Below are 13,946 nucleotides of genomic sequence, written 5' to 3' on the forward strand. Positions count from 1 at the left end.
GATTAGCTGCTAATATCCTATAGGTCTACTTAGCCCACGCCTAAAAAGAACCTTTCTGCTAGTATTTTAATTTTTTCCTTATTGTTGTTTATATACTGGTCCTATTCTATTTAGCAAAGTGTAGGTAGGTAGGGGTCCCCTAGCGTCTCTTTGGCGGCTTACCTACTCCACTTTAATATGCGCTAAAGTCCCTTATTGTGTGGTTTAGAGGCGTCTAAGGTAATTTTTTCTAGAAATTGGCGCTAGTTGTTTCTACCTCTTTCCATATTATCTTTTTAAGCCTATTCTTTAGGGCCTTATAGCTCTATTAGTAGTAGGCTTCACCCATTACGCTGTACTATCGCCTCGCCCTCTTTACGCCCGCGAGTAGCTAGGCCGCCTCCGGCGACTATTCGCGGCGGGCGTGTTTACTAGGTTAGGCCTTTAGGCAGTATTCTTCTAGGTAGTTGCTTATAATCCTCTAGATATCCTCTAGCAATACTTATAGTATGGCTGCTAGCCTATTAGTGACTTCCTAGGTATATTTTTCCTGGTTAAGTTTATTAGTGGCGTATCTCTAATAAGTTTGTTGCGCTAGTGCGGCGACATTAAGCGCTATCTATATAGGTATATGGTCTGTAGTAATTGCCTATATATCCTCTAGTCCACAGAACTTTAGTTAGTCTATAAGCGTTTCTTATATAAATATAAGGTTAATTATGCTCTCTTAGGTTCCTCTTTTCTAGGTAGGTTTACTAGTTAGGGTAGTTAGGGCAAAGCCCCGCGTTTCTAGCTCGTTTAGTAAGTAGGTTACCTATACTTTATCTATGGCCTGCTGCCCTCCCTATAATATATAGTGTGCGTTAAAGTCCCCTAGGACTATTACCTCGCCTTTTACTGTGTTAATAGTCTATTAAAGTAGACCCCATATAGCAATTTAGGGCTTGTTATCCTTTAGGTTATAGATATTAATTATACTAATTTAGCCCCAGTCGGTAGCTAGTTATAATTTGTCTATATTAGGGCTGATGCTATAGTAGCTCCATACCTATGTTTTAATGCGTTAACTAACTAAGAAGCATATATAGGTAGCTGGGTTTGGTTCGTATAGGAGGTAGTATCCTTTTAGTTGGTATATTTTATGTGTTTACTTATTATATGCTAGTTCCTATAAAGCTACTATCTAATATTCTTTTGGGTCTAGGCTGTTAAATAGGGGCCGTGTTGCTCTGTAGTTTAAGTAACCGTAGTTATATTATACTATTATTAGTCTATTTATAGTGTTAGTTAGTCTAGTAACTTATAGGTGTCTTCCGTTCGCCTCTAGGGCGTCTTAGCTAGGGCTGTTATAATTAGGATTCTTTGTTGGGATGGGTCTCTAAAGGCGTTAGTGCTGCCTCGCGGGCGTCCCACGCTCCGCTTTGCTGCTGGTTGGGCGGAGGGTGCCCCCATTAGGGTGAGTACCCTAGATCTCTTTCTTTATGCGACTATTCAGCCGCCGTTACCTATCGTGCTTATCTCCTTCTCTTTATATGCGTTTCCCTATAGCGTAGCCGTAACCTAATATAGTTCAGCTTATCTTATCCTAATAGCTTCTAGGTACACCTAGAAGGTCTTATATACCGTCTTCTACTATACCTTATATTCTTTACCGCAGTTTACGTATCTAGTTCTCTTGTCCTTAGGGCAGTCCTTCGTCTTATATATATTAGCGCACCGCCCGTACCTTTCCTATCTCCCGCATACACTCTAAGTATAGCCCTACTACTAGCATCTAAAGTATTAGCGTACTTAGACTGCGCGGTAGTATAGCCAGGCTTTATACTAGAGGCTATTTATAACTATTCCTTTATATACTATAGCCGCCTGCATCTCCTAGGTCGGTAGGTTAATTATTAGGGTGCTACATGTTTTAACCTTTTAGAACCCTAGTAATACTCCTATATATATAGTACATACTTTATAGAGCTATGCAACTCTAGATATTATAATTTCTAAGACTAATTTTTTAGTGGCCTCTGTAATCTTTTAAATAAATTATGGGTTTATAGCGCCTCGCCCGCTTTCTACTTGTGTATTAAGGGGTACTCTAATTACTTTAACTAGGTAGTCCTGGCGGAGGATCTTATACTTAGGGGTATCTCCCTAGGTAATAGCCTAGTCCTTTACCTGTTGGTTAGGGAGTATAACCTCTACGTTATTACTATATAGGACCTTTACTACTACTGCCTTTAGTATATATATTCTGATTAATATAAGGATCTATTCTAGCTCTGCTCCTACTGCCTCTAGTATTTAGATCCTAACTATAGACCTTACCGGTGCTACGCTAGGGAGGCGCTAGAGGGGCGCTAGTCAGGCGCTAGTAGCGATATTGGCCTATGAGGGCTTTATTAAGTGCGTAGTTAGTATTCCCTATAATTTTATCGCATCTTTAATTCGCCTAAGCCTATCCTCTATAGCGTTATAGTTCCTATTATGCCTTGCCCATAGTTCCCAAGCGATCTATCCTGCCTGTTAGGCCGCACGCGCTACCCCTACGCGTAGGTGTTCGTTTTCTCCCTTCCCTAGATCTTCCTTAATGTCTTTTAGGATGTCTACGAGTTTCTACCACTTCTGGTCGTTGTCCTTTAGTTGTTGTGGTTAGGTCGCCCCCTATTGGGTTTGTTGTGGTGTCGCGTTTTTCTATATGTTAACCCACCTTCGAGTCTGTTGCGACCCTCCTATGTCGCGTAGGCTTTCCGGCTGTAATGCGTACATTAGTTCTAAGGCATGTTATGCCGTAGATTTAATTGAGAGTGGTTATTTCTTTATTGGATAAGTGGTGGGCGTGTTCTGCTGCTGTAGCGGCTTTGCACTTACTATTAAATATTATATTTAGATTATTATAGTTATTAAGTTATAAGTATTTTATAAATATATTTTAATATTATATATAAAATAAAACTAGCTTTAAAATTTAAAATATTTATTTTATAAAAAGCTTAATTTACTATTTAATAAGCTATATTTAAAATTTTATATAAATAACTATTATAGTTAATAAGTTATAAGTATTTTAGTGGGGGGATATTAGTACTATATATTGCTTTATAAGCGTGTATTGCCTAGCGGCCTCTTCTAGAGCTTTATATAACGAAGCCTTATAAGAAATACTATAGTAGACTTGTTAATAGGCTGGGTATATAGGTATAGAATAGTTAACAATATAAATATAACTAGTGGAGTAGTTACCTAATAGATTAACTCCAATTATATTCTAAGATTTACTATAAGGAGAGAAGAACTATCTAGGTAGGGACTATGGTCCTTTAAATATATAACTATACTTCTAAGAAATCCTCCTTATATATAAAGTACGTCTTATATATAAGGTACGTAAGTTCCTCCTATCCCTCTTATTTAATACGTAGTATATTATATAACCTTAGTTACTATTTCTCGTTATATGGTTCTATTAGCTTTATTCTAGACTATACCTTAATTAACTAACTAGCTACTTTTAACTCCTCTCTTAGTAGTTATAATATTGTACTTAAAGCGTCTATAATACTATCTCCTTCCTTTCTATCTTTGTCCTTAAAGATTTATAATATCTCTAAGTTATCTACTAGAGGTATAATATCCGTTTAATTAATTTAGTTAATATTATTATTTATTATACCTAAAGCTTTTTCTTCTTTACACGCCTAACGTCATACTCGCACTATTATTACAATATTATTACTTAGTGAAATTATACTATCTCTATATTCTTGTAATACGAAAAAGGGATTAGTTTATATTATATTAGTAAGTCTATCCTCCCAATAACTGTTTTCTTACTTAGAGTGCACTAAAGTAAATATTTATTTATCTTATAACGTTTACTCTATATCTAATACTAAATATACGCGCTTTATTACTCTTAATAGTCGTTTAGTTTCTTAATTAATCTATCTTAGGGTCTTATATTTAATCTACTATTGCTTATCTTAATAGCGAGTTATCTTAAGCCCTTATTAAGTTAGAATGTTCTTATAATGCGGAATAGAAAGCCCTAAATGCTTATATTACAGCATCTACTTAATTACTCCATCTTAAGAAGGTTTATAAGAAGGTTTATTTTAAGAAATAAAAACTTATAAAATAAGATTTATAGGAACTTAGTAATAAAAGAACGGATTCTTTTCTAGCTAAGAAGGAAATAGATTTAAGTAGTTCGGCAACTGCTCTTCTTAGGTCCCCTTTAGGTAACTTATTCTTTAGCGATCCTTTTTTATTAATACTGCCTAACCTAATCTCTTTTAATACTCCTATACCTTTCTTATAGCGTTTTTTAGATTTTTTAATAGCTTCTAGATAGTCTTATTATAGCCTATCTACTTAACCTTATACTATATTTTATTATTAATATTTTTATAACTAATAATTTTTAAAACTTACTATTTATCTTCCTCTTATCCTCTATACGTGTTTACTTTATAAACTAGTAGTTTAATATCTCTATATACTAGCTCTAGCATTATAATATGCTATATAGGGTAGATTTTTATCTTAGCTAGTAGGTTTAACTTAAACGTAACTAGTGAAATTCTTTATATAATTTTAAAGGGTCTTAGCCTAACATAGTCCAACTTCTTACTTAGTTATTAACTCTTAAAATTTTTATATAGTAGCTATACTTTATCTCCCTCCTTAAGATCTGGTCCCTTAGATCTCTTAGCGTTATAGTACTTTTTTATTCTTTTTTATACCTTTTTTGCTAATTCTGTAAGGTCTATATAAAGATTTATTAATATCTTTATTCTTTCTTTAGCTATACTACTTATCTTTTTTGCTTATTATAGTAATAATAATATTCTTAGCTTATATCCGTAATTTACCTTAAATAGTAATATGCCTATTCTTTTTCATAGTATTATATTATATGCAAACTATATAACTAGTAATAGCGATACCTAATTATTCTATATATAATTAATATAATACCTTAGATACTGTTCTAGTATCTAATTTAATCTTTTTATCTATTTGTCTGTCTACGGATAATATATAGTAAAAGTTACTACTCTAACTCCTTACTCCGCTAAGAATACCTTCTAAAATGCTGCTATAAATTTTAGATCTCTATCTAATATAATTTTACTTAGTACTCTATATCTTATAAACACTTCTTTAATATAGATTTTAGCGATATCTTCCGCTAAGATTTCTTCTATATATGCTATAAAGTAGCCCTATTTAGTTAACTTATCTACTATTACTAAGATTACGTNNTNNTCTTATCCGGTAATAGGATCTCTTAACTTTAGTAACTTAATAATAAAGTCCTATAATATAACCTCCTATAGTCTCTCTAGTATTTTAATAGGTTATAGCCCTCCGTATAGCTTATGCCTTATTAGTTTATTTCTTTAGCAATTTAGATACTCTTTTATTACTTTTCTTATAATATTTTAGATTCTATTAATAATATATTCTTCTTATAGCCTTAACACTAAGCCTATTACTCCATTATGTCCTTAAGTTATTCCCTTATAGAAATCTTCTATAAAATGCTCTACTATGCTTCTTAGGATGTACTTTGTTTCTTAATTCTTATATATATCTATCTATAAATCTTCTAGCTGTGCTTCTAGAATTCTTTACGCCTAAAAGCTCTCTAGTATCTTGTAAACTCTTTTTAGTTTATTATTTTCTTAAGTTACTATTAGTTTAAGGTGGTTATATCTAATCTATCTATCCTTATCTCTGCGTAGTATTACTCCTAATAGTTTCTTTTATTCTATAGTTTAGCTTTTCTACTAAGTACATCTACTCTTATATTCTCGGTTCCTTTAGTATACTAAATCTTAAAATAGTATTTTATAAGTATCTCTGCCTATCTAACTTGTCTATAATTAAGTTCTTTTATTATTAGGAACCCCATTAGGTTTTTATAATCCGTTTTAACTATAAATAGTTTCTTTACGCCTTATAAGAATGCTTTCTATTCCTTAAGTACTATAACTATACCTAATAACTCCTTATTATAGACGTTATAGTTTAACTTTAGTAGTATTATCTTTCGACTGTAATATAATACTAGATGCTATACGTCTTTATACTTTTATAGTAAATATACTCCTAGTGCGTAATCTAATATATTTATTTCCACAACTATATCTAGTCCTAGTTAGTAAATTTTAAGGATTAGCTCCTAGGTAAATAATTCCTTAAGTTCCTTAAATAGTTTCTTTTGTTTATCTCCCTATACCTATAGTTCCTCTTTCTTTATAAGCCTAGTAAATAGTTTAATATTCTTTAACTACTATACTATAAACCTCTAGTAGTAGTTGCAAAACCCTAAAAATAACCTTAACTGCATTACATTCTCTAGTTCTTACTAACTTACTATAGCTTTAATCTTCTTTAGGTCTATATTAATATAATCTAGTTTAATAATAAATCTAATAAAATCGGTCTTCCTTATAAAGAACTTATATTTTTTAATTGCTACTAGCATCTATTCTTCTTATAGTCTCTTTAAGANCTATTTAATATGTTCCCCGTATTCTTCCTTAGTCATTAAGTAGATAATAATATTATTAAGGTATGCTATAATAAACTTATTAAGGTATTTTCCTAACACACTATTAATTCTTTTCTAAAATATTATTAGTACATTTGTTAACCTAAATTATATAACTAATAATTTATATAGTCCTTCTCTTAACCTAAAGACTGCCTTTTATTTATTGCCTTCCTTAATCCTAATCTAATAGTACACCTATCTTAGATCTATCTTTATAAAGATTTATATATTACCTATCTAGTCCTAAATTTTACTAATTAAGGGTAAAGAATACCTATCCTTTTAAGTAATGCTATTTAACTATCTATAGTTAATGCATAACCTAAGTTTTTTGTTCTTCTTTAGTACGAATAATACTAGATAACCTGCTAATAACTATAATAGTCTAATATATCCCTTTTGTAAGTTCTCCTAGATAAACTCTTTAAGTGCTTTAGACTCCTCTTCCGTAAGCTTATAAGTTAAAAAGAACCTTAGACTTATTCCTAGTTCTAACTCTATTTTATAGTCCTATACTATATANTNTNCTNGCTTTTTANTTTNTAGNCTCTATAGTTTCTTNCNATACTTATAGTATCTCTTTAGTATATAACTTAAGCCTCGCTTAGTCTCTTTATATATTACTCTAACTTAGTACTATACTAACTTAGTTTACTATTATATCTTATGTTATTAAGTATCTTTAATATTGACCTAGCCTATAATCTAATTAATCTTTAGATTATATTCCTGTAACTAAGTATAAGGGTACTTTTAGTCCCTTACTCGGCTACATCCCGGGAGCTCTTAGGGGCTACTAAGGCTAGCCTTCGGCTAGGCCTTGACCACCCCTTATAAGCTCCTCGGGCTTACAGCCTCCTTCCTCCCCTATCGGTTCGTCTCCGTATGAGGCTATTGCCTACCCTTATTACCATATCGTCCTCTTCTATCGACTCCCTACGTAACTTATGCTCGGCTTACCTGCTCCCTACCGTACACCCTAGCAATACTGCCTTATACTAAGGCATTCTTAATACTACCTTATCCTATTCTAATAGTAAGATATTAAAAAATATCTTAATTTATTTTCCTTTAATAGTTATCTAAATAGGTCCTATTTTAAAATTAATAATCCCTCCTCTATAGGCTATTAGGTCTCCTAAAATTATAACTAATAGGTAAAATTATTCCTTCTATCTATAAGGTAATTCTATTCTTTTAACTACTATTAGTAAGATATAGTTCCGCATTACTCTACTATCTATTAGTGCTTTAAACTATTAATCTTACTAATTAACTTATAAATTTAGGTATTATCCTTAAATTCCTTTAAGGGTCTAAGGCTTTACTACTGGCTCCATTAGGATTTTTTTTTTGGGCTCGTTATTGCAAACGAAAATCGGGGTCTGCAAAACCTGCGTAAGTCGCAATTTTGGCAATTTGCGGCGATTTGCAGTAATTTGCTATAAACACATAGGCTACCTATATACGCGTCTACCCTATCTATGTGTTTGTAGCAAATTGCTGCAAATTGCCGTAAATGTTAAAATTGCGACTTACGCCTGCAGGTTTTATAGACCCCGATTTTTGCTTGCAACAATATGCCTAAAAAAAAATCCTGATGCAGAGGCTCTGCACGAGGCTCTATATAAAGCTCTGCACGAAGCTCTACACGAAGCTCTGTATGAAGCTCTACACAAAGCTCTATATAAAGCTCTGCTTAAAGCTCTATACAAAGCTTTGCACGAGGCTCTACACGAGGCTCTATATAAAGCTCTACGTATAGAGGCTCTGCACGAGGCTCTACACGAAGCTTTGTACGAATTCGTGCACGAAGCTCTGTATGAATTTGTGCACGAAGCTCTATATAAAGCTTTGTACGAATTCGTACACGAAGCTCTACACGAAGCTCTATATAAAGCTTTGCACGAGGCTCTACACGAGGCTCTATACGAAGCTCTGCGTACAGAGGCTCTGTATAAGGCTCTACACGAAGCTCTACACAAAGCTCTGTATAAAGCTTTGCACAAAGCTCTATACGAAGCTCTATATAAAGCTCTACACGAAGCTCTATATAAAGCTTTACACGAAGCTCTACATGAAGCTCTATACGAAGCTTTGTACAATACTCTATACGAAGCTCTATGTATAGAGGCTCTACATAAAGCTCTATATAAAGCTCTGTACGAAGCTTTATATAAAGCTTTATATAAGGCTCTATACAAGGCTCTACACAAAGCTTTGCGTATAGAGGCTCTGCACGAGGCTCTATACAAAGCTCTGTATAAAGCTCTGCACGAAGCTCTATACGAAGCTCTATACGAAGCTCTATATAAAGCTCTATATAAAGCTCTATATAAAGCTCTACACAAAGCTCTATATAAAGCTTTACACGAGGCTCTATACGAGGCTTTATATAAAGCTTTGCGTATAGAGGCTCTATATAAGGCTCTATATAAAGCTCTATACAAAGCTCTGCACGAAACTTTATATAAAGCTCTATATAAAGCTCTATACAAAGCTCTATATAAAGCTTTATATAAGGCTCTACACGAGGCTCTACACAAAGCTCCGTATATACGGGGTCCCCGCTATATTCCCGATAGCCTCTACACGTGCCCTGCCAAGTATACCCTATATACACACCTAGGTAGCCACCTCATTTTTTACCCTTCCTTACATCCTCCCTACCTAGGAAGACACCAGAACGACAGCCAGCAGACGACCGTCCCAGAGCTAGACGGCCGTCGCCGGAGCCAGATGACCGTCGCCAGAGCTAGACGACCGTCAGAGCCAGACGACCGTCGTCAGAGCTAGACGACCGTCGCCGCAGCCAGATGGCCGTCGCCAGAGCTGGACGACCGTCGTCAGAGCTGGACGACCGTCGTCAGAGCTAGACGGCCGTCGCCGGAGCCAGATGACCGTCGCCAGAGCTAGACGACCGTCAAAGCCAGACGACCGTCGTCAGAGCTAGACTATGGTGGGCCATACGTACCAAACCGCCAATGTCAAAAATTTCGCGAAAAATCCAAGCTTGTATCTCCGCGTTTTCACACCAAAAACCATGAGATTCCAACCATCTACATTTATTTTAATTTCTACATCTAGCATATAAGTGAAGCTTAAGATTGTATAGCAGGTAAAGTTTATATACTGATTTCTGGTGTTCTAGTAATAAATCTATTTCTNANACGTCTACTACCGCTNTGNAGTCTCTATAGNAACTCAAATTTAGCTTCTTTAACGCTCTTCCTATCTACCGCCGTAATGCCACTAGATGTAGTAGAGAGATTTTATAGGCCTCTAGGTAACGTAGTTACTCAAGCTTTAAGAAATCAAAGTTCTTATTGGTTAGTTATTCTTCTATTATTATAGCAGACGCTAATAGTGCTGTAGCTATTTAGATATTCTTCACCTATTACTATAATAGCCATTGTTAGTAGTATATAGATGCCACCTCCTTATATTTAAAGAAGCTAGATCTAAAACACCTACGACTTCTTTATTAAGCTCTTTAGGATATCAGATTTTAATAATTTAATCGATAAAATTCTTAAGACTCCCTCTCCTCCTTCCTCTCCACGCCTTCCGCCTCTTCCACAACTACCACCACCACTACTACCGCCCGCGCCCTCCGCCGCTTCTGCGCTCTCTGCGCCGCTGGGCCGCCTATCTCGCCCCTCGCGCCGCCCACCTGTTGCTTCTTCTGGAGATATTTGGGATGTTCCTTCGTCGGATAAGGATGGGGATGAGGATGGGGATGAGGATGAGGATAAGGATAAGGATGAGGATGAGGATGAGGATGAGGATGAGGATGAGGATGAGGATGATAAGGATAATGCACCTGCTGGCAGGCCTGGGTATGTTATAGAGTATATTAGCGCTATGTCTAGTAGCTCTAGCTAATACTGTTGTATAGATTTACTACCACCATCACCTTTAATGCCCCGGCCCCTACCCCCGCTGCTGCCGCCCTTGGCCTCCCTCCCCCAACCCAATATTAGGCCGACTTATAAAATGCTAGCGTTACGGATGCTCCGGCTGGGCAGTTTGGCTACATAGGTCTAATTTGGTGGGGCGCGCTATCGGCTCGTCGCTGTGAGATGATAGCCCACGCCCGTTTAATAGAGGGTTCATATAGTGAGGTGCAGCTAGTGGCCTATGACCGCTGCGCTGCAAACGGGCTTATTTATAGGATATATCACACGGCTTTCTATAGCCAGAAGACTCTGGGCCATTAGTGTAGTAAGTGCCGTCTAGTAAATAAGAAGTGCTCGCTGCGCCCGCGTGGCCCTAAGCCATGACTAAGTCGTGCTGGTCGCGGGAAGGGGGGAAGGGGAGGTAGGGGAGGAAAAGGGGGGCAAGGGGGTATAAGAGGAGTAGGGGGGGTAGGGGGAGGACGTATTAGTATTAGTGTATAGATATCTTAAAGTTAAAGCTTATTTAAAATTAAGGTGTCTTAGTTACTGCAGTAAAAGCCTATTTAAAACTAAGGCGTCTTGGTTACTGTAGTAAAAGCCTATTTAAAACTAAGGCGTCTTAGTTACTATAGTAAAAGCCTATTTAAAACTAAGGTGTCTTAGTTACTATAGCTAAAAGCCTATTTAGAATTAAGGCGTCTTGGTCGCTATAGCTAAAGTCTATTTATAGTTACCTTTTTTAAAATAAAAAAAAGCNAATTAATTATAGAAATTTACTAAATCCTTATTATTTATACTTTTTAATACTAAAAGGTAAAATTTAAGAGATATAACTATAGATATATATAGTTTGTTTTTATTAATAAATTAGCTTNTAATAAAAAGATAATAAATAGAAAGTATAAATAAGTCCTTATTAATAAGCCTATTAAAATAATTTAAAAGATAAAGCTTAATACTAATAATGCCTTAAAAAGCTATATACTTAGCCACTTAATATATTAAGGTGCTATTAATAGGCTAATATTTATTTAGTAGATAAAAAATAAGGTTTTTACTTATATATAGCATTATTTATTAAATTATTATAAAAAGACATTTAAAGACTATATAATATTAATATATTAATATTACTAATTTCTATATAATTCTNGAAAATTTAATGCCTTTATAATACTATTAATATTAGGCTTAAATATCTTCCTCTTTACCTAATTTTAAGCTAATTAAACACTTTTATAACTTAAAGTACTAATTATATTTATTAATTTAAAGTTAAATTATAAAATAACTTTAGAACCTTTTTAATTTATATAGTAAAGTAATAAATGTTTAATAAGAAAGTAAAAAGCTATTTCTTATAAATTAAAATTAAGTAGTAATATATATATTTAATATATAAAAAAGGGGGGGGAATAAGTCAATTATAATATAGAGCGCCTTCTAATTTAGCTATTAAGTAAGGCCTTTACTATAATGCTATAATATTACCAATCTATTTTAAAGTACTCTAAGTTATTTACTATATAACTAAATGGCTTATATATTAAACTAATCCTATAGGGCCTTATATAGCTTATATTATTATAAAGTAGTATATACTTAAGTATTTTAAAAGTATAGTACTTATTAACTAAAATTAACTCTGCTTTAATAAAGACTTAAGTAAAAGTTAAATAATAACTTTATAGTTATTTAATATAAGCGCTATAATTATTAAATTATTTAATATTACTATAAATAGGACTATTAAGTAGTAAAGTAGTAAGAGGTATATTTAAAAGTAAAGAATAGGGATTAGTAGGTATTTTAAAGGATGAAATAAATTTAAATAAAACGCTCTATAAAGAATGTTATAAAAAAGATATTATAGCTTATATATTATTTTATACCTATTATAGTATCTATATTATTACTATTAAATAGAATTAATTAGCAATTATATAACTATAGTATAAGCTTTTTACTACTATTATTATTAAGGAAAAGAGTTTATTAATTTATTAGTACTATAAAAATTATATTAATAATATTTATAACTACTTAAAGGNAACTTTATATTTTTTTTATTCTTTTTTTTTATAAATATTTATTATATTTAATTATTAATAATAAGGATAGATTTAGTAAATTCAACGTAGATTTCTTTTATTTTATTACCTTTAATTAATATACTAAGTAATAAGGCTATATTAAGTAGTATTTTAATTTTAATTTAAAATAATATATATATATTTATTTATCTTTAAAGTAATTATAAAATTAAGGAGTTTTAGTTACTATTTAAAATTAAGGCGTCTTGGTCACTGTAGTAGATCTTATCTAATTTAAAGGATCTACCGCGGTGTCTAAGACGCCTTAATTTTAGAACTTAAAAAAATCCATCTAAGCTCCAATACTTCCTCTACTCCCCCTACTTATCCGTCCGTCGCACTACTATGCCTCCATCTATCGACTACCAATCTTATCGCGACGAGATCTTACAGCTCCGTGAGTAGTATACTGTCGACGATATTATTAAGGTCTTTTGTGACCGTGGGGTGTAGCTTTCTAAACGAACGCTTGAATGAAATCTTTAATAGTAGAATTCCTCTTAATATAGCCCGCGTGTTAACTACTAAGACCCTATCCTATAAAGCAAAGTTATAATCTTATTCTTTAATTACGCCTTTAGTGACGCTGATATTATCCTTGCTCTAAAGCGAGAAGGCTATAAGATACTACCCCGGGCGCTAAAACGTCTGCGTAAAATGCTAGGCCTTCCTTGCAGATTTGATATAAAGAATATCGACGTAATAAATAATGAGCTTAGGCGGGTTGTTTAAGAGGAGCTTAATAAGGGTATAATAGGCTTATATGGGAAGAGCTTCCTCTATATATACTTTTAATTGAGGCATTATAATGTATTTTAGTAAGCTTGTACTTCCTGGCCTTATAATTTATACTAATCCTTATAGTGTAGGAACCGACTTTTTCGTATAGTAAAGGAGCTTGATCCTAAAGGAGTTGCAGCCTAAAAGTACCGCCTTGATCGCCGTTGTAGAGAGTATATTACACCTAGGCCGAACTACCTGTGGTCGATTGACGCTTATTATAAACTGGAGAGGTTTAGTATACAAATATACGCTATAATTAACGCCTACTCGCGTTGTATAGTCTGGCTCTACTGTTCCATTACAGCCTGTTTAGGCGTAAGCGTCGTTAAGCAGTATATAAGAATAGTGAAGGCACTAGGTGCTTAGCCGGAGCTGCTACATTCTAACCACGGTAGTGAGACTTACATAGTAGCAGATTACCACTTTTAGCTCACGCAGCTCTTTTGCGATAACTACGTTAATAAAGATACTGGGGAGCCTATTGCTAGAGAAGATATATTATTCGTATATGCGTTTATATTTGGTATAAGTGTTATAAATTAGAGGATTAAATCCTAGTGGGCATATATAACACGCGGTGCTTTAAAGTAATAAAGAGTAAGCCGTCTATGTCCTATATAGAAGGCCTAGTTAATA

At 33.7% G+C, this 13,946-nt stretch overlaps 2 protein-coding genes across 2 annotated transcripts; one reads left to right on the plus strand and one right to left on the minus strand.

Annotated features, from left to right (window-relative positions):
* Nucleotides 1–9,657: 9,657 nt before the first annotated feature.
* K441DRAFT_669364 (uncharacterized protein) lies at nucleotides 9,658–10,520 on the minus strand. The gene is made up of 3 exons (XM_067650131.1): nucleotides 10,434–10,520; nucleotides 9,911–10,374; nucleotides 9,658–9,864 (listed from the first exon to the last, which is right to left on the minus strand). Exons 1-2 carry the CDS (start codon nucleotides 10,446–10,448, stop codon nucleotides 10,006–10,008), a joined length of 384 nt encoding a protein of 127 aa, XP_067497735.1. The 5' UTR covers nucleotides 10,449–10,520; the 3' UTR covers nucleotides 9,658–9,864; nucleotides 9,911–10,005.
* A 2,961-nt stretch (nucleotides 10,521–13,481) lies between these two features.
* K441DRAFT_589628 (uncharacterized protein) lies at nucleotides 13,482–13,676 on the plus strand (the record flags this gene model as incomplete). Its single annotated transcript, XM_067644779.1, has 1 exon — nucleotides 13,482–13,676. A coding segment is annotated over one exon (195 nt), but the record flags the coding sequence as incomplete, so codon positions are not given.
* Between the last annotated feature and the right edge of the window lie 270 nt (nucleotides 13,677–13,946).

Source organism: Cenococcum geophilum (assembly GCF_001692895.1).
Source record: "Cenococcum geophilum 1.58 unplaced genomic scaffold K441scaffold_70, whole genome shotgun sequence".
NCBI lineage: Eukaryota > Fungi > Ascomycota > Dothideomycetes > Gloniales > Gloniaceae > Cenococcum > Cenococcum geophilum.